At 38.3% G+C, this 21,409-nt stretch overlaps 2 protein-coding genes across 3 annotated transcripts in view; one reads left to right on the forward strand and one right to left on the reverse strand.

Annotated features, from left to right (window-relative positions):
* LOC124337045 overlaps positions 1-4,750 on the reverse strand; it is a 42,545-nt gene extending 37,795 nt beyond the window's left edge. For both annotated transcript variants that reach the window (XM_046791063.1, XM_046791062.1), the window contains exon 1: positions 4,677-4,750. The gene's annotated coding sequence lies outside the window, so the exon portion shown is untranslated. The remainder of the gene's footprint in view (positions 1-4,676) is intronic.
* Positions 4,751-5,562: 812 nt separating this feature from the next.
* LOC124336882 lies at positions 5,563-18,919 on the forward strand. Its single transcript, XM_046790774.1, has 2 exons — positions 5,563-7,726; positions 17,113-18,919. The coding sequence occupies exons 1-2, from the start codon at positions 5,659-5,661 to the stop codon at positions 18,381-18,383; spliced, it is 3,339 nt and encodes a 1,112-aa protein (XP_046646730.1). The 5' UTR covers positions 5,563-5,658; the 3' UTR covers positions 18,384-18,919.
* Positions 18,920-21,409: the final 2,490 nt, after the last annotated feature.

Raw genomic sequence — 21,409 nt, forward strand, 5'->3', positions numbered from 1 at the left:
GGTAATAACAATTTTCTAGAAAAATTAGAGTTGACAACCCCTTGCTTTATAACGTTCCAAAATTCGTAAAGTAAAGAGCAGGCGAAAATACGCAATTTAGTTACCGGTAATCGGTCAAGTTGAGATGCTTGACCCATTATGAGTACCAGACCTGCCAGACCATCAAATGTGTAAAATTTAACAAGTTGAGGCTAATAGAATAGGTAAATAAACGAAAACGAAAGTAGTTGCAATTTCAAGTTCAAGTTGACGTCGAAACGCCAACTTCTCTTCCGGAATGTCGGAATCGTTAGAAATCTCGACAATTCCACAAGTGAGATGTGTTATCATGTCAGCCTTATCACCAAATGAGTCAAAAAGCTATGAATCGGATTTATACTTGAAAAGGGCAGTTACGGTATTACCTGTCCAAGGCCATAGGATCATAAGTAAAATAAACTTGTTTTCTGGCTATTGCAATAGTCGACCTCAAATATTAAGGTTTAATAGCATCAACTGATTATACTTACTACATTCGAGTAAAAACATACAAGTGATTACATTATCACAATTAGTTAAGAATTTATGGCTGTCAGAAAGTGTACACTTACGATGTATTATTCCGGGAATAAGTCAGTCGTATAAAGTCAGCACATTTATTTTTCTCAAAACGAAACCATTACTCGTGAAAAATGGGCCACTGTTCATACAACAAAATAAAAGTTTTAATTTATACTTCATATAATTAGATTTTACAAGAGATTTTAGGAATAACAGTGATGAAAACCATGCAGCACCTGCAACAAAATCGACTTGAGTAGTTAAGTTTTTGCCGAGTAAAATGAAACCATGAAATGCACCAGTCAGACACTTTTTGAACGGCAGACATTTTTGCTTAACGATTCACGCTCTTTACGTCCTCTGTGATCGTAATTTTTCACCACGTTTTCAAGATTTTTTAAATTATGCAAACAAACCTAACCTAAACTTACAACTTAGTAAAATAAATAACTAGTAAATAAACATGATTAAAAAAAGTGCCATATCATATTAAACAAAGATTAAGTGATGGGAAATATTATTATTTCACAACAATTTTGTGCTGCAAAACAATTCTTGCTATTGCAATAGTCGACCTCAAAGAAATAAGGGAAAGGGACTGAAAACTGCTCGGCCCGTGGCTCCGACCTGATGTACGTATCTGTCCGTGTTTTTTTCCGTGTTTTTTTTTTCGTTTTTCTTGTGTCGTGTCGTTCCCGTGTCGTCTGCCAGTGCTGTTCACGTTCTGCGCCACAGAAACATCAGCCATCCCAGATCCTAGGGGATGTTAATTGCGTATTAAACGCCATTCACATACTTGATTATAGCTCAGCCAAAACCAAATCCTGCCTCTGCTGAACTCCAATGTCACACGCAATCGGCGGTATCAAGCGGCCCCGCAGACTACAAAAGCCTCTTAACTCTCATGTAGTACTCCCACATTCACTCTCCTCCCAGCCACCCAACACAAACAGAAAATTCTCCGTTTCAATCAATGTCTAATAATAATAAAAAAAAGGAAGCATAACCAAGTCCTGCGTCCTCAATGTCACGGTTTGTATCTATAAACGATGACATGGGTCGTGAGCGTCTTTATCTGCTATTTCCGTGTGGACATGCTACCAAGTGTGGGCACGGGCTTGCAGATGTCACAAAGGTGAACGGCGGTCAGTAATTGCAAATCAATCAAAAACTCTTAATTGTTTATCAAAAGAGCGACACCGGACAGAGAAGCTAAAAAACCCTTTCGTGTTTTTGAGTGGCCGTGCTAGACACGGGCCGATACCGGCCAACAAACACAAAATGCCAACTCTTAAAACCCTCCTGCCAACCCACCAAATGTAAACCTCTTTGTAATAATAAACCGCCATGCCTTCAATCGATCCCGGCGAACTAATCCGGAGACTAAACGAATCCGGCCCCACAAGAATATACAGTCGTGGCTGAAAGTTTGTATACCTTGTGCTCAAATATACGCCTTTTTACCTTGTATTGGCGGGTAGTGTCAGCCTATCACAAGAGAAAGGGGTTGTTATTTGTGCGCATTTTTCCTTGGGTACCCAAACCCCTCTACCCCCCTCTTTTCTTAACTCTATTACTAACTATTTTACCGGGAAACGGGAGACGGTTCAGCAACCCTTTTACGGAACGCAAAGTGAAATTTACGAACGCTTGATTAGCAAGAGTTCTAGAATTAAACCGCGGCGTGACAGAATAATGGCAATTAATAGAATCTGTCTATCAGCCTTATTTTCTATTCATTTCGCGTCAGGTAAAAGGGTTGCTTAACCGTCTGCCGCATCGCGGTAAAATAGTTAGTGATGTTAAGAGGTAGAGTTAAGAAAAGAGGGGGTAGAGGGGTTTGGGTTAACAAGGAAAAATGCGCACAAATAACAACCCCTTTCTCTTGTGATAGGCTGACACTACCCGCCAATACAAGGTAAAAAGGCGTATATTTGAGCACAAGGTATACAAACTTTCAGCCACGACTGTATATATATATATATTTTTTATAATTAAATAAAAATCAGTTTGTTCTTACCGTGAATGTAGTAAAATCCCCATCCGCACGACGATGGCTGCTACAGCAACGCCTGCGGAAGCAATCGGGAGTCATCGCCTTGTTTTTAGTGTCCCTGTAATTTAAAGGAAATGTTGGAAATGTTAATGGAAACAATAATCATGTGAAATAAATGAATTTGTTTCTTAGTGGATAGTTCCTGTATTCTACTCGTTGCAATCCAAACGTTTTTTTCGCTTATTTTTACTTATTAATTAAATTTCAAGCAAAATACCAAATCAAACCAATTTTTTCAACGCTCTAACTGTCTCGGTAGACAGGCTGGAGACTATTCCAAAAATATAATAGCTTCCAGTGGCAAGTAAAGTATCCCTTTGTCTAAATTTTAAACTTTGCTAAATGAGAATTTTTCACTTGATAGAGAATGAGAAGATTCACTTTATATATGGAACATTACAGAATTAAGGAAAAGTGCAAGCCAAGGGTAAATTTAGAACTTTTAGGAACTTTTAAAATAGCAGTCAAGTTAAAGATAATGCAATGCTGGCAATATATTCAGCAAGTGCCATAACAAAATTTTTTGTCAATAACAATATTCGTATAGTACAACAGTCGTCGTCGGAGATGAAAAGGGTTACACAAATTTGTTAGATAGCTTTTCTAGAACTGCTAGGAATCAATTAAACAAGCGCGAAGGATCGATAATGATCCTCTTCAAAAAATATGTCACTGAACGGACTGAATGCATGAAGCGGATACCGATACCTGATCTACGGTAAGGAACTGATTTCGTGGCATACCTAATCCTTGATAATCTTACCACCAAACAAAGTACGTAGGTATCCAGCTACTTCACACATTCATTTCAATGGATTCCGGAACAAAAAATTCTTTCGACCGGTGGTTTGACTTAAAAGGGAGATTTCGAAGGAACGTTTTGCGGGACGATTACGAACCTAAAAAAAAAATTTTATGTTTCTCTGATAATCTGGGCCAAAGTGTCTTGGAAGAATTGCTTGGGAAGAAGAAGACAAGCGAGAAGAGAAAATGAACCGTTTTTTTTAAATATCCAACATCCTCAATTTTGTTTTTCATTGAGTCGAAAATTGCAGCTTGTCAAAGTTGATCGACTACATCTTTTAAAAAATTCATTTACGATGATTTAATCAAAATGCAACACAGTATGTGGAGTGTCTATCTCGACAACAATAGAAATTATAATCCTGCTGACAACGCAAACGAAAAAATTGACAAATTCTTGAAATGTGTTTTGGATAAGTTGGACGAAAATGCCGTCGAAAAACTCGTCATAGAACACGAAGACGGTCAAGTTATTACGCATGTTCTAACACGCGACGATGGCGATAGACTAATGATCACATTCTTACGTCATCTATCAAAAGAGAAACGAGAAGAGATTGAACTCAAAGTCATGAAGAATGTTCCGGCAACAATAAAAAAAATTGCAACGAGATAAGAAATGGCAAGAGGCTCTAACCTATTGGAAGAACATCCTGCACTTGCAGTACGTTGCCAATTGTGCCAACCGCGACGAACTATCGGAATTAATTGAAATCATTACCCTACCTCACAAGCCACATCCCGATGGTGTTGCAAAGAGTGTTTGGGGTATGTACCTCTTAAGCAAATGTAACCGAGATGTACGGGCCCAGAGCGTCGACAAATTCTTGCAATGCGTGGCTGACACGCTGGGCAAAAGTCAAGTCAAAGATCTGGTCCAGCACGAATGCAACAACGGCGTTTCAACAATCAAACTCGTAGCTACTAATGAAAAAGTATAGAGGTCTAGTTCAAGCCATGCTGGCCCATCTGACCGAGGAAGATCGGGGTGAAGTGTGGCGTCATACTGACGCACAAGTATCTGATGAAATAAGTCATCCCTTGCATCAACGTCCACTGAAAATTCGTTTGCGCCTTCCTTACAGCAGTGACGAGGAGAATGAGTAGATTATTGTTTTTTTTTCATCTTCGTTATTTCACTTCAGTGCTGATTTCATCGTCGGCAAAGTGCGAAAAACATTTGGGCAAACTCACAAGCGCTCACGTAAGTAAAATTGGTAATAGTTCAACTTTACTTGCGAGATGATACATTTAAAAAAGAAATAAATTTACATACCCATTCTATCAGTTAGGTCCGCCGTCCAAAAGTGACCAATCCGCATCAGCACGACGATGACCGCTCCAACAACGCTTGCGGAAGTAATCAGAAGTCATCCAAATGAGTTTTGCATTCCTGTAATTTCAATGAAAATGTTGGAAATATTAATTGAATAAGTGCCAATTGTAATGAAAAAAAATCCAAATCCCGGTGCCGATTATGCATTCCAGAATATTGTTAAATTTTAATACAGGTTGTGACTGAGAAAAGTAGTTTTATTAGGTAGGGGACACGTTTTAGTTGCAGCAATGACCTCTCTAAGCTCCAACGGAATAAACGACGCAATGCGGAGTAATAAGAATGCAGACGCGCGTGGATTACCCGATGAACACATTTTTCAAAGTACAAATATTCCATCCAATAGTCCAATACCGTTTTCCAAACAATCTTTTATCATCCCTTTGGGAAACGTACGCCTGAGAATATTATTACAGTGAAGTGATAAACAACAACCTAATACGGTTTAACTGCAACATTCAGCAAGGACGGATTTTCCAGCTTATCCAAATCAAATCGGTAAGGTATTAGGCCGAAGGGAATAGAAGAGTTCTTGAAGGCCACTTGAATTGTCCCAACACAGATTAAATACCAATGACATTGGCCCATATGGGGGTCTGTTGGGGTGACGTACGTATATATAGAACAAGTCTTTTATAATGGAAGAGCATTTGACTTTTTCTCGTTGTCCGCAAAAGTTTCTCATCTTTTCCTGTGTGCCTTTTCTTGTGTTGATTGTTCGTCTTTTGAAGACGATACCACTACAGGTGTTTCATTCCTATGATTGCGGTGGAAAAAAGACAAACTACAAACATCGGATGTCAATGATAATCAATTCAAAGACAACAAGTGTTCAATAAAAAGTGATCAGTGCATTCGTGCACGAAACAGATAGTGTGCAATAGTGTTGCGTGGTGACATTCTAGCTTCTGTAAAAAAAAAAATGTCCAAAAGACAAAACCAAAAACGTGATGATGATGAGACAACCGGATCTGCAAGTAAGAGAGCCCGCATTACTCCGGGAACCAATTACACGACTGAGAACCCACCGGCGTCGTGTGGATTGAAAAACACCTTGCACGGTAATGTATTTCAACTGAAACTGTTGATGCTTTTCTTGCTTCGGGGGATTGGGGCCGGTTTCCAGTTTCGCTTGGGAACGGAAATCCCAGGAATGGGCGGCAAATTTGATGATTTGATTTTCAAGTTCAAGAATGTCAGGAATACTAATGAAGCTAAATCGTCTGATGAACAAACAGAGAGCTATCGATTCTTGCAGGCCAAACACAAACAGAATGAAGATAAGGAAAAAATCACGGCAGCTGATCTACTCAACGACAATGACGGGGAATTTAGTCTCCCGAAATATTTCCGTTCGTACTGTCGCGATATAATTAAAGGGACTGAAGGAATTCTCCCGGAAAATGTGCACGACTGCATCATTTGCACCAACATTGGCTTTGACAGTGAGGAAAAGCTCAAGAATAGTGGAATAATATTGATACGTCAGAATGGCAAGGACGAAGTTTTGACGTTCGATAAAGTGGCAAATCTCAATAAAATACCGACTCTTTATAAGTTGCGAAAAACGGACGACTTGAGTCGAATAATGGCAGGGTGGTCAGAGGTTCATCTTCTGGCTAAATCGTTACTCGACTACGTCACTGATAAAAAACAATTGACCCTAAGCTCACCCATATTCAAAAGTTACCACGTTGCTTTGGTTGAAGAAAAAGTGATTGACAAAGGAGAAGGTAAACTTTGCGCATCTTTTATGAAAGGAGTTAACAGTCGGTTCCGTGAAATACTATCCGAGTTAACGTTCGTTAAATACTGGGAAAAATTGTCGTTTAAATCGGAAAACAAGAAAACAATTCGGGCTGATGGCACTAAGAAACTAACTCTGTTTGACGGCACGTCTATCGAAAAACATCTGCCGAAATATTCCACTACGATGGAATTTGATTTTCGCGTCTTTCAGGACTATTACAAAGATTTAGTCACAGAGAAAGTTATTGTTCCAGAATGGCGAACGAAAACTAAGAAACCTTTTACTAAAGAGTTCATTAGGGGAATAAATCAAACTCAAGAGGGATTGCAATTTCGAAAAAAACTTTGCAATGCAGTTTTTATTCACTATTGGAAAGACTTGACTATCCAAGTAAGCGGAAATTTTGGAATAAAACCATCCGATTACTCTGATACTAAATCGCTCGAAAATTTTGCTGGCGACGAGGAAATTGGCGATTTCTTGGACAAGCTCGTCTTTGCCGTTCACACACCAAACGAAGTGGAACTAGATGACATACTGAAAAATGAAGTGGGGAATTATTACAACCTACACGAAAACGATTTCCAGTCGGATTTTATCTTGAGAAAGATGTTGGACTGGTTCAAGGAGAAAGACTCGAAATTCATGTCATCGGAAGAAGGAAAAAATATTTTTAAAGAAGGTAAAAAGAAGTTGAAGTCATTGCGAGTGACGGCCATTTCAATCGACTACCAAAATCAGCTGAAGGAAGTGCTGGAATTCAATGATAAGGCAGTTGAGGAGATGAAAGATAAAATTAGTAAGATGTTGATATCACCAGATAGAATCAGGCGTATCGCTACTTCATTACCGAAACGAACAGCCGTTAAAGTCATTGCGGCACTTGAAATGCTCAGAAAAGAAAAAACCGTCACCTATCACACAAGGATGATGCAAGAATATTTCCAGTATGAGGATAGCTACTTAGTGACGTCATCAAGTCGCCTACAAAAAAACTGTTCAAAATTCAAAAAGACACTCAAGTCGGAACATTCTCATAATCTTCTTGTTGTCGCTTGCGAGGACGGCCGTTCGACGGAAAATGAAGACGAATTCTATCAAAAGCTCATGGGAAAGATGCTGAATAAGAGGATCATTATCATTAGTCAAAGCAAAGATGAAGTGGAAGATAAATTGAACTTTGGCGACCTAAGTGATAAATCCAAAAGAGCCTTACTTGAAAAGCAAATAGATTTTCAAGGTAAAACAAGATCTGTGGGAGATTTAATTAAAAGGGGCGATACAACTTTAGACGATCTCATTGAAAACGGGGATGCAGACGAGGTGATTGATTCTAATTCAACTGAAGAGTTGCTGATAGAAAAAGGAAAAATTTTAATTCGTACGTGCAGCTCTGCACGTTTCGAGCCAGAACTTTACGTCGAGAGGCAATTGGAGCATCTCTGGGAAAACAATTTTTATAAAGAACTAGCTGAAGGTATGAAATGCACGACAGATGAACTCCAGAAAGAGTGCACCGTCGATTCGCAAGGATACATCCATTGGTTGAACGTGGAAGAAGATCGCAAAGAAGAAATCTGGGAACAAATGAAAAATATTGTGGAAAAAAGAGGTCAAAATTCGAGAGATCTCCAGTTGTCTAAAGGCATCGTCATCGAAGAGAAAAACTTGATAGATAATGATGAAAATAGAAAAGGCCAAGTGTTCATTATATCTGACTTAGCTGGAACCGGGAAATCGACAATCTTGTTCAACTATTATGAGAGAATAAAACGAGACAACCAGGATATGTTGGTAATCAGAATTGATTTGGTGGATTACAGTAAAGAGCTAGCGGAATTTAACTTCTCTCTAGTTAATGAGTCTAGTGCTGTTCGATTTTTCGTAGAAATTTTCGCAAGAAGCAGTTCTTTCACGCATTCGCTTTTGACTCATCGGTTTCAGACGGACGGTCGAATCGTCGTCATGTTGGACGGATTCGACGAAATTGACGGTAAACTCCACGAAAAAGTGTTTCAGTTGATTAGAGCTATTACTTTTACGAAAATGGAAGCACTCTACATAACTACTCGTTCGCATTTAAAGGAAACGCTGCAAGATAAATGTTTCCAGTTTTCTTATACTTTCAAAAATTTTAGTCAAGAAGATCAAGTCGCTTGTCTGTCCAAGTACTGGGGGAGCAAACTGAACATGTCACAAACTAAAAACGAGCCAATCCAATTATTCAGCAAATCATTAGTTGAACGCTTGACAACAACTTTGAATGACAGAGAAAGTGATTTTATTGGGATTCCATTACAGTGTCGAGTGCTGGCCGAGTGCTTTGAAACCCAACTCCAAGATACAATCCAACAAGGATTACCAATCGCTACTCTTATTAAAAGTATCTTAGAGAATGATTTGGATTTGACAAGCCTCTACTCCCTCCTCATGGAAAAGAAACTCGAAATTTATCGCGCAGAAAAATTTAAAGCTGATCCTCACAATCATCACGCAAACTTGTTGATTGATGAAAAAATGAAAAATGTGGAAAGGTATCTGAGAAAATTGGCGATAAAGACAATTGCTTTCTATCCAAAGTATGTGAACGTTTTGTGGGGGCACTCGAACCCATTCCAGACAAATAAAGAAATTTGTCAAGCAGAAAAAGATTTCACTAGTGGCGGCGTTTGTTTTGGGTTCTTGGATAAAACCGATAAAGGCGAAGTCAAGTTCTTGCATCGAACTTATGCCGAGTATTTGTTCGCCAAATATTTGTACGCGGGATTTCTTACCGAAGACAACGAAAATTATAACAAACTTCTTGAGTCGAAACGCCCCCGAAAAATGGTTTTCCGCAAAATTTTGGTAGAGGAACCATATAATGGCGTAAGAGTTTTTTTCAATTCAATGTTAAATGAGTGTGTGCCAATGGCTCATTTATCTCGAGAAATAAAACAATCAGAAGATATTTTGGGTGTGGCCATCGGTGAAAAAAATGCGAACATATTGATGTTCATGTGTGATTGCCTCGACCTGGCATTCGATAAAGTCAAAATTCGTCGGATTCTTAGCTCTAATGTGTTTAATCCTATTTGTCATGATCCGTTTTTTTACGATGAATCAAGTTCCAGTATGTATACTCAAAATAGCAAAGTATTTGAAAGATTCATCAGTTATTATGACAAGGATACAGAGCATGAGGAAGTGAAACGTATTCTGAACGAGATGTTATATCAACCACTAGTTTACTTGACAGATACAGAACTAAACAAAGAAGAAATAAAAAAAATACTGGAGCTTGTCCTAGGTTTCTTAGGCCGGAGCCAGGAAGCGTTAAGGCAAATTTCAGGTCCGAATTTTAAAGATGAAATGAAGCATATTTTTAAGGTTTTTATATGTAATGAATACTACGACAATCTTTTGGAAAAGTTGCTAGTGCTCCTTTCATCGGCCTATTCCAATGACACATTGTTTACAAATTTTTTGGCGGATACAGTGAGAATTCACCATAGAAATATTTCACATGGGAACTTCGAAAAAACATTAAGAATTTTACGTGAACTTGGAAGGGACGAAGTGCTGAAAGGAATATCTCGTCAAATCCTCAAAATGGATATTCAGTTATTCAAAAGATTTTACTCGCTAAGAAAAGAAGGCGAGAGCACTGAGAAGATTCTATTTCCAGCAAACATTCAATCGCTATTAGAGAGAGATTCACATCAAATGACTCATCTCCACCGAGCGGCTTTACTCGACGATGAGAAAACTGTCGGTCGACTACTTGAAACTGTTCGCATCAGTTATTTGTCTAACGAAACGGAAGCTAAAAATTTGGGAAAGGAGGTGCTGTACAATGTCATTGCTAGCGACGAAAAGGGCATCACGCCACTGTACGTGGCCGCCGCCTGTGAACACGAAAATGTTTGCCAAAAAATGTTAATCTTCCTAAAAGAAATGCTGCCCGAGGACGAGCTGCGGAAATACTTGACGGATACGAATGGATTCCTGGCCAAGTCCTTGTGGGATGCAATAAAATGGAAAAAAGTCAAAATGTTCCGAATAGTTTTGGAATCCACCAAGAACATTTTTGGGCAAGATTACCTTATCGATTTATTAAAAGCAGAGACTCTTGAAGAAAATCAACGGTCTAGTTTTCCCAGCTTGTTTAGCGCATGCTATGATAAAATATTATTCGACATCGTGGTAAAAAATATTATTATCATCGATGATGAAAAGAGTTACAACCATTTAAACGACTTGCTTTTCCGAAACAAAAAGTTTTCTGTATACAACCAACTACAACACTTGGATGAGAAAATTTTTCAGAAAATGTCGTCAATGAACAGACTGGATGACTGGATTAAATTCCTTCTTGACTGTGCACTTCAAAAAGGAAAGGAGTTAGTGTTTTGCAATCTACTCGAGAAAATTACCGCTCATCCCCAACTATTTGGCATGGTTTTTTTAGTGGAATCTGATACAGAAAGTTATTTAGATAAGTGGTTTGATTTAAAATTCAAACCAAATAATGAAAACATCTGCAATGAAGATTACGTATGTTTAAAAAGAATCCTCAAATGTCTCTCCGAAAATCTGGGCCAAAGTGACATCAAAGAATTACTCGTTCGCGACGAATATGAAGTCATCAACAGCGCATTATTGTTTGGGGGTAAAAGTTTGGTCGATGTGATGTTAACTTTCTTACCAAATCAAAAGGATGAGATTACAAAACAATTGGTGAACGACATACCTAACTTGATTCCAGAGCTAATATGTTGTTGCAATCAGCCCAATAACCGTTGTTGGTTCCCGAATATCCTAAATTTTGTTTTTGATTTCGTCGAAGACTGCGACTTGTCAAAGATAATCGACCTAATCTTAGACAAGTGCATAACAAACGATGATTCACCCAGCAGGAAACGCAGTATATGGAGTGACTATCTCGATATCAACAGGAATCATAACTGTGCGGAAAACGTGTCCGAAAAAATTGACAAATTCTTGAAATGCGTTTCGGAGAAGTTGGGCCAAAGTGCCGTTGATAAACTTGTCGTAGAACACGAAGATGGCCAAGTAATTACGGAGGTTCTAACGCGAAATGGTGATGAAAAACTCGTAAACGCTCTCTTGCGTCATCTATCGGAAGAGAGACGAGAGGATATGGAGCGGAAGTTAGTGCTAGATGCGCCAACAACAATAACAAATCTTATGGACACGAATCAGGATGATTGTCCATTTTATTGGAAGAATATCCTACACCTGCAATACGTTATTAGATATGCCGACAGTGTTGTGCTACAGCAATTAATAGAAATCATTACCCAACCTAACAAGCCACATCCCGCTAGGAATGAAACAACTAGTATTTGGAGTAGCTATCTTTTTTTCAGCGACTACAGCCTAGACCGGACCGAAAACGTAGACAAATTCTTGCTATGCGTGTCTGACAAGCTGGGTAAAAACAAAGTGAAAGAACTAGTTCTTCACAGTTGGTATCACTATGGCGCTCTTCAATCTGTCATAACCTCAGCGGCTTCTTACGGAGAAAAGGATTTAGTTGAAGTCATGCTGGCCCATCTGACCGAGGAAGATCGACAAGAGATTCAGCGTGATCACGTCGATACCGCCGTAGAACCTGACGCGGAATCACTTACGTCCGACTACAGCACTGATGAAGAAATCGCGTCATAATTTTTTTCACTAAGGTAAGTGCTGATCTTGAGAGCACAAAGTTATACAAGATTGGAATTGCGATTAGCTGCTTAAATTTGGTTTAAAACGCTACATGTAAAAACATTTACATACCCATTCTAGAAGTTAGATCCGACTGCTGAAAGTGACCAATCCGCATCCACATCACCATCCACGATAGCCGCAATAACAACGCCCGAGGAAGTCGTCTCATCTCTGTAAATGAAAAGAAAATGTTGGAAATGTAGATTGAAGTGCTAATAACAAAAGAAATCTGGTGTGAAAGTTAACGGATGGTGCTTTCCTCATGAATGAAAGACACAATATCACAGATTAAAAATATACAGTGAAGCACAGTATACATCCTTCTGTATTCCCTGTGGTAGCAATACAATATCTCTTTGACCAAACCTTTAATAGTAATTTAATGAGATTTAAACTTGAGTGCTTGAGTTTCCAATGCCCAAAAGAATGAATGAAATAGGCAAGAAGCACTCGAATTTCAGAATAATAGCATCAATACTGAAGGCTTAAAAGGATAAGTCAACACAAATTATTTTTCTTTTACTCCCCAGAGCCCAAATTGTACAAAAAGTCTGTTACATGTGAAGCAAAAATTAAGAAGACTAATCCAAATTAAATTAGAATTTGTCAGTTTTTGAGTTTCAAAGTGATTAAAGTTATAAGAGCTGAAGGACACATTATAAACTGAAAATGAATTCGAATAATCCAGACATGCTTTTGCACCAAAAACAACTCACAAAAGCTGTCAGGTGTACTGATTGATAATTTCGCTTAACAGTTATGGACTAAAGATAAGTTTCTTACTTGATAGAAATCGATTCTGGGAAAAAAGGGAAACCACTCAGCAGTTTCGACAAGTCATCAACAAAAATCAACTTGGGTAATTAAATTGAACGAAGCAGCAATTAAGAATCAACGTGAAGAGACTTTCACTTGTTGAACGATACGATAGACCGGCGGGGCAGCAGACAAAACAGACCCGATTAGTGACGTCCTCTGTGGTCACCATTTGTCACTACGTTCAAAATTCCAAAAATTCGAATCTGCTGATTTCGATCTGTTATCAACAAATAAAAAACTTGAAAAAAAACTGTAGGCAGCGTACGTACGCCGCAAGGTACCCGAAGGGATTGGAATTTAAATTAACTTTAATTTTACCAATAAATATAAAGTTACGACAAATATGCAGGCATCCGTTATTGGGGTTGCAAGGTTCCCGTTGGAATATTAAAAAAATTAATTAATATCTCAAAGTTTTAAGTAAATATATATGCAGCTTATACTAACTCCGTGCGATTAATTAATGTCTCAAAGTTTTTAGTAATATATATGTAGCAAATAATACAAACACCCGTGCGACTTTGGTGCTGCGGGGCTGGAGCCCCGCCGCCCCACGCCACACGGGGACGGGTCTTTATTTAAAGCTCATATTCTCTAAATATCCATTGAGATATTGAAATCCTGAATCAATATTGAATGAGATATTAGAATCCTGATTTAATATTGAATGCGATATTAATACGCCTCGTGGCGGGGCAATCCGCAAACTGTTGAATTATATGAGCCCCGTCACCCTATGTCGTAATAAATTTTTACTTTGCAGTGACGGTAGAAATTAAGTTTGGTGGAATTGTGCCCATAACTAGGCCTAGTTATCAGCCTAGAGATAAAACTATAGGCAGAAACTTTATAAATGATTGGATTTCTCGTTTAATCCTATCCTATTTCAAGTAACGTTTACTTTTAATATTATTTATCCCTGCCATCTGTGTTATCGTTTGTTTATCCCTCCCATCTGTGTTATCGTCTGCTATAACAGCTACTGATATTCTGTGAAAAAGTAGCAATTTCTCCGTCTGATCAAACGCCTGAATAGATTTCAGCCAAATTTTCAGAAAAGATGTAAAATATCCTCAGCTACGTAGTAGAGTTATTGAAATGTAATAAAAATGTTGATTACAATCAATAATTGTAAAAAACTAGTGCATCCATCTATGTAGTGTTACGAGAACTGCAAAAAGCCATCTGTGTAGTGTTACGAGAACTGAGGGTGCCCATGTAAAAACCATACCAATGTAAACCATACGGCAAACGAAACTTTGACCAGTAACCCTTCGGGTAATTAAACGGTTAAAAATTGACACGCAAGACGCCTAGTAGGGCAATGGTATTTCTTACAACAAGTCACCTTCAAGTATAATATATACTTATATAAATACTTAATATATACTCTCCAAGTAGGCCTATAAACGGCGTAAAAGTTAAGCACACGCAGACACGCTCCAAGTGTGTGGCGTCATGGCGTGCGCTGCCAACGTTCATTTCTTAATTTGCCAAATCCATCCGTGAGAGGGAAAAATGCGAGACCCACCAAACCGAGCAAAGCCGATGCTCTACGTAATCGATCCGCCTAAATTGGTCAAGCAGTAAAAAAAATGTGGCTGGTGCTACTAATTCCCGCTGGTTCCTGTCAGCTACTTCACTCATTAGGCACGGTTTTTTTTTATTTACACGGATAAGCTTGCTGCGTAGATAACCAACCCTCAAAGTTTAGGTTTTATACAACAAGACCACAACTTTACTTTCGTACGATTGCATCAGCAGCTTATCTAAAAAAGATAATGCAATAGCAACGGACATACGCACGCAGAGCGTTTAATTTTTCTCAACCCACGCCCAAATTAATATCAGTCGCATTAGTCAGTATTGTGATCTGTTTTGTTCTAGTCGCTAAGGTTCTGACTTCTTTTCAGTTGTGTCTTTTCCTGTGTGATTGCCTGTTGTTGATTTCTTTCTAAATCCCTTGTGACATTTTCGGTACGTGTTTCAATAAGTGATCACTGCATTCATCATAATAGACCGTATTGAAGCGCTGTGTAGTGAAATTTAAGAGCCTGTAAAATGTCTAAAAGACAAAACCAAAACGATAGTGGCGATGAGCCGATAGGTTCCGCTATTAAGAAAGCCAGAATTACTACAGGACTCGCATCGACCACCGAGAACACACTTCCATCTTGTGGATTGAAAAACACCTTGCACGGTAATGTGTTTCAGTTGAAACTGTTGATGCTTTTCTTAATTCGAGGAATTGGTGCCGGTTTCCAATTCCGTTTGGGAACGGAAATCCCAGGAATGGGCGGCAAATTCGATGATTTGATTTTCAAGTTCAATAAAAGTGATCAAACATCAGAGAGCTATCGATTCTTGCAGGCCAAACACAAACAGGATGAAGAAAAGGAAATCACGGCAGCTCACCTTCTCAACGACAACGACGGAGACTTTAGTCTCCCGAAATATTTCCGTTCGTACTGTAGCGATATAATCAAACAAAACAGCGGAATTCTCCCGGAAAATGTTCAGGATTGCATCATTTGCACCAACATTGGCTTCGACAGTGAGAAGAAGCTGAAGGAGAGCGGGATTGAGTTGATGAAACCTTTGAGGGATGGCGATAACATTTTATCTTTCGATCAAACGCCAGATAACAAAACCCCAGCTCGCTACCGGTTAGAGAAAACGGACAAATTGCGTCAGATAATGGCAGGGTGGTCAGACGTCCATCTATTGGCCAAGACGTTGCTCGACTACGTCACCGAGGGAAAGCAATTGGCACTAAGCTCTCCCATTTTCAAAAGTTATCACGTTGCTTTGGTTGACGAAAATGTGATCGACAAAAAAAAAGGTAAACTTTGCGCATCTTTTCTGGAAGGAGATAATAGTCACTTTCGTGAAATACTTTCCGAGATAACGTTCGTTCATTACTTGGGAAAATTAGAATTAAAAGGCGATGACACGAAAAAGAGTCAAGTTGATAGCAGCAAGAAACTAACTGACTTTGACGAAGAATCACTCAGAAAACTCTTGCCCAAAACCCAATCAATGGAGTTGGATTTGTGTAAATTAGAAGAAGTTTATGACGAGTTAATTGCTCAGAAGGTCATTAAAGGGGAAGGGCGAGCGTCGAAAAAGGAATCGTTTACCGATAACTTTTTACACGGAATAAATCTCTCTCCGGAAGGGCTGGAATTTCGAGGGAAACTACGCAACGCCGTTTTTATTCACTACTGGAAGGACTTGACTATTCAGCTGAGCGGATCGTTTGGTAGAAAAATAATCAGCAAGACGAATAAATCGCTCAAAGATTTAGTTGGTGATAAGGAAATTGGCGATTTCTTGGACAAGCTCGTCTTTGCCGTTCACACACCCAACGAAGTGGAACTGGATGACATACTGAAAAATGAAGTGGGGAATTATTACAACCTACACGAAAACGATTTTCAATCGGATTTCATCTTGAGAAAGATGTTGGACTGGTTCAAGGAGAAAGACTCAAAATTCATGTCATCGGAAGAAGGAAAAAATATTTTTAAAGTCAAAAGAAGTTGAAGTCATTGCGTGTGACGGCCATTTCAATCGACTTCCAAAAGCAGCTGAAGGAAGTGTTGGAATTCAATGACAAGGCAATTAAGGATATGAAAGAGAAATTGATGCTGTTGTTGACAGCAGATAACAGAATCGGGCGTATCGCTACTTCATTGCCAAAACGCACGGCCGTTAAAGTCATTGCGGCACTTGAAATGCTCAGACTAGAAAAACAGATCACTAACCATGACAACATATTACAAAAATATTTCCAGTATAAGGATAGCTACTTAATGACGTCATTACATCGTCTGAAAGATAAATATCTCAAATTCAAAAAGACACTCAAGTCAGAACATTCTCATAATATTCTTGTTGTCGTTTGCGAGGACGGAATTTTGACGGAAAATGACGACGAACTCTTTCAAAAACTGGTAAAAAAGATGCAGAATAAGAGAATTATTATCATTAGTCAAGGCGGAGCTGAAGTGGAAGATAAATTGAACTTTGGCGACCTAAATGAGAAATTCAAAAGAGCCTTACTCCAAAAGCAAATAGATTTTCAAGGTACGTCACAATCACAATCTGTGGGAGATTTAATTAAAAGGGGCGATACAACTTTAGCCAATCTAATGCAAAATAGGGACCTAGGAAACGTTATTGATTTTAGTTCAATCGAAGAATTAATAAAAACAAGTACAATCAAAATTCCTAAGTGCAGCTCTGCACGTTTCGAGCCAGAACTTTACGTCGAGAGGCAATTGGAGTTTCCCTGGAAAAACAGTTTTTATGATCCACTGGTTAAGAGTTTGAAATGCACGAAAGATGAACTCCAGAAAGAGTGCACCGTCGATTCGCGAGGATACATCCATTGGTTAACTGCGGAAGATAGCCGCAAAAAAGAAATATGGGAACAAATGAAAAATATTTTGGGAAAAAAAGGAAAATCGTCGAACAGTGTCATCGCAGAGAAAAACCTGATAGATAATAAAGAAAGAAGGAAAGGTCAAGTGTTCATTATATCCGGTATAGCTGGAACCGGAAAATCGACAACTTTGTCCAATTATTACGAAAAAATAAAAAGAGACAACCCGGATATGTTGGTAATCAGAATTGATTTGGTGGATTACAATAAAGAGCTTGCGGAATTTAATTTTTCTCTAGATAATGAGTCAAGCGCTAATACATTTTTCGCAAACATTTTTGCCAAAGACAGTCCTTTAACGCGTTCGCTTTTGAGTCATCGGTTTCAGACGGACGGTCGAATCGTCGTCATGTTGGACGGATTAGACGAAATTGACGATAAACTCCACGCGAAAGTGTTTCAGTTGATTAAAGCTGTTACATTAACGAAAATGGACGCACTCTACATAACTACTCGTTCGCATTTAAAGGAAAAACTACAAGATGAATTTTTCCAGTTTTCATATCATTTCAAAAAATTCAGTAAAGAAGATCAAGTTGATTGTCTGTCCAAGTACTGGGGGAGCAACCTGAAAATGTCACTAGACGGGCCAATCCAATTATTCAGCAAATCATTAGTTGAACGCTTGACAACAACTTTGAATGACAGAGAAAGTGATTTTATTGGGATTCCTTTACAATGTCGAATGCTGACCGAGTGCTTTGAGTCCCAACTCCAAGATACAATCCAACAAGGATTACCAATCGATTGTCTTATTGAAAATATCTCAGAGAATGATTTGGATTTGGCAAACCTCTACTCCCTTTTTATGGAAAAGAAACTTGAAATTTATCGCAAAGAAAAATTTAAGGCTGACCCTCACAAAGCAAACTTGTCAATTGATGGAGAAATGAAACGTTTGGAACAGTATTGAGAAAATTGGCAATAAAGACAATTGTTTCTTATCCAAAGCATTGTAATGTATTGTTGGGGAAATGGAACTCATTTCAGTCCAAAGAAGAAATTTGTCAAGAAGAAAAAGACTTCACTAGTGGCGGCGTTTGTTTTGGGTTCTTGGATAAAACCGATAAAGGCAAAGTCAAGTTCTTGCATCGAACCTATGCCGAGTATTTGTTCGCCAAATATTTGTACGCGGGATTTCTCCCTGAAGACGACAAGAATTGCAACGATTTACTCACTTCGAAATCCGCAAGAAAAGTAATTTTAATGAAGATTTTGGGTGATGATTATGGTTCATATGATTGCCGTGGAGTGCGAGTGTTTTTTAATTCAATGTTAAAAGAACGTGTGCAGCCACGAGACAACATACCTTTCCCAATCGAAAAATATGATGACGTCTTGACTAAAGCTATTGAGGAGACCAATTCAAATATCTTTCTATTTACGTGTGATTACCTTGACATGAAATTTAGTAAAGAAGTAACTGGACAATTTATTCGCGAAAATTTTCAAAACTTCTTTTTTCCTTTTTACTTTAATAATATCAAAGTTTGTAAACGATTCATGAGTTATTATGACAATATTACAGATGCAGGTGCGACGTCGCAAATTTTGGGAGAATTGTCTCGTTTTCTACTCGAATTTGATCCTGACGAAGAAGACGAAGAAAAAACGTTAAAATTTGTGATGCTTATCGTCGATTTCCTAGACAAAAGACAGGAAACTTTTTTGCAAATTTCACAAAGGGATTTAAAAGATGTTTGTGATATATTAAAGTTTTTATTTTTAAATAAATACTACGAAAGTCCTTTGAAAAAATATTTAAAGCTCCTGTCATCGGCCTTTTCTAATTCAAAAATCCAGTTTGAAGATTGTTTGGTTAAGTCACTCGAAATTGACTGCCCATGTGCTGAGGATTACATACTGCGATGCAGCGATTCATGCTATTACTCACTCTCACAGGAAACTCTCGACTATATATTGGAAAATTTACGGATTCTTGAAGAAGAGAGTAAGGAGAAATATATACCGAAAGTAATGTATCATCACATCCTCAGAAGGAACACTCAGTTATTTAAAAGTATTTACCAGCGAGAAGAGGAAGAAGAGTGCGTCTTGTTACCAATAAACCTCGCAATAAACATTCAATCGCTTCAAGATCGAGATTCACGTGGAATGACTCGTTTCCACCGAGCGGCTTTGCGCGACGATGAGAAAACCGTCAATCAAATACTTGATTGGTTGGTTATCTTGGATATGGATATGGATTGGATATGGATTGGTTATTTGTCTAACGAAGCGGAAGCTAAAAACTTGGGAAAGGAGGTGCTGCATAATGTCATTGCTAGTGACGAAACAGGAATTACGCCCCTGTACGTTGCCGCAGCCTGTGAACACGCAAACATTTGCCGACAAATGTTGATCTTCCTTAAAGAAATGCTGTCCGAGGACGAGCTGCGGAAATACTTGACGGATACAAATGGATTCTTGAGCAATGTCTTGTGGGACGCGATGAAATGGAAGAAAGTTCAAATGTTTCGAATCATTTTGGAATCCGTCAAGAAAATATTTGGGCAAGATTATCTTATCACCTTATTGAAAGCTGCAAATAAAAAATACAAAGGTCGCAACATGTTCAGCGCATGCAACGACGAAATGTTTTTCAACATTGTTTTTGAAGTCATCGTCAATGGTGAAAATGGTTACAAGAATTTATATGACTTGCTTTTACAGAACTGGAAATCAATTAAACAAGCAAAAATGATCGATAATGATACTTTTCAGACAATATTGTCATTGAACGGACTGGATGATTTTATTAAGCGGATATTTGACATTAATGCACACAAGGGAATGCATTTGGTGGTATGCGAAATCCTTGATAAATTTACACTTAAGCAACGTAAACAGCTATTTCGCATTCTTGTAACAGAGAATTCCGGCACAAAAAGTTACTTCGCTCGGTGTTGGTTAGATTTAAAAAAAAAAAGTTACTCGCAATTTTATTCAAAAGAAATCCTCGAGCGTTTCTCCGAATATTTAGGCAAAAAGGCCGTCAAAGAATTACTCGTTCGCAACGAATATGAAATCATCAAAAATGTATTGTATATATGTATATATACATCCAATTTTTTAGGGGGGATATTTATATGTAGATATGACGACTCCCTTGTTGACATCATGTTTTCCTTTTTATCAAATAAAAAGGATAAGGTAATACACCATATGATGATCATAGTGCTGCAGGTGATTGAGAAAATAACGGAGACCAGTGATCAAAAAGATAAGAATTATGACAATGATGCCACACGAAACATTCTCGAATTTGTTTTTAATCGCATAGAAGATTGCGTGAAAGAAAGCCATTTGTCCAAGTTTGTCTACCTAATCACCAACATCGCATCAACAAAATCAAAGGAAATAAACATTTGGATTGACTATCTTATTAAGATGAGCTCGACGCACGATATTATTGACAACTTCTTGAAATGCGTTTTTGTCAAATTAGGCCCAAGTGCCGTCGAAGAACTTGTAGAAAAAGAAGCTGTTACGCAGGTGTTAATTCAAAAAGATAGCGGACTCTTGAAAGTGCTTTTAAGTCATTTATCAGAAAAGAAGAAAAAAGAAATTGAACACTTAGACATGAAGAATGTGCCGGCAATAATAAAAAATTTGATTGATACGAAACCGGAAAAGGCTGTAAACTTTTGGAAGAATATCCTATACCTGGAATACGTTACTAACTGTGCCGACAGGGATGTGCTACTGCGATTAGTAGAAATCATTACACAACCTTATTATCCCTATAGTTATACAACAACTAGTGTTTGGAGTAGCTATCTTTCTTTCAACAAAAGCTGCCCCGAAAGGGTAAACAAATTCTTGCTATGCGTGTCTAACAAGCTGGGTAAAAATAAAGTGAAAGAACTAGTTCTTCACAGTTCCCATTGTTATGGGGTTCACAAATCCGCCATACGCTTTATGTTTATTTGCGGAGAA

The sequence above is a fragment of the Daphnia pulicaria genome, chromosome 4 (assembly GCF_021234035.1).
Source record: "Daphnia pulicaria isolate SC F1-1A chromosome 4, SC_F0-13Bv2, whole genome shotgun sequence".
Taxonomy (NCBI): domain Eukaryota; kingdom Metazoa; phylum Arthropoda; class Branchiopoda; order Diplostraca; family Daphniidae; genus Daphnia; species Daphnia pulicaria.

Coding starts and splice junctions, on each gene's coding strand:
- LOC124336882 (XM_046790774.1), top strand. CDS start 5,659: ATGTCCAAAAGACAAAACCAAAAACGTGATGATGATGAGACAACCGGA. Junction 7,727..17,112: donor AAAGCAAATAGATTTTCAAG/GTAAAACAAGAT, acceptor TAGATTTTCAAG/GTACGTCACAATCACAATCT.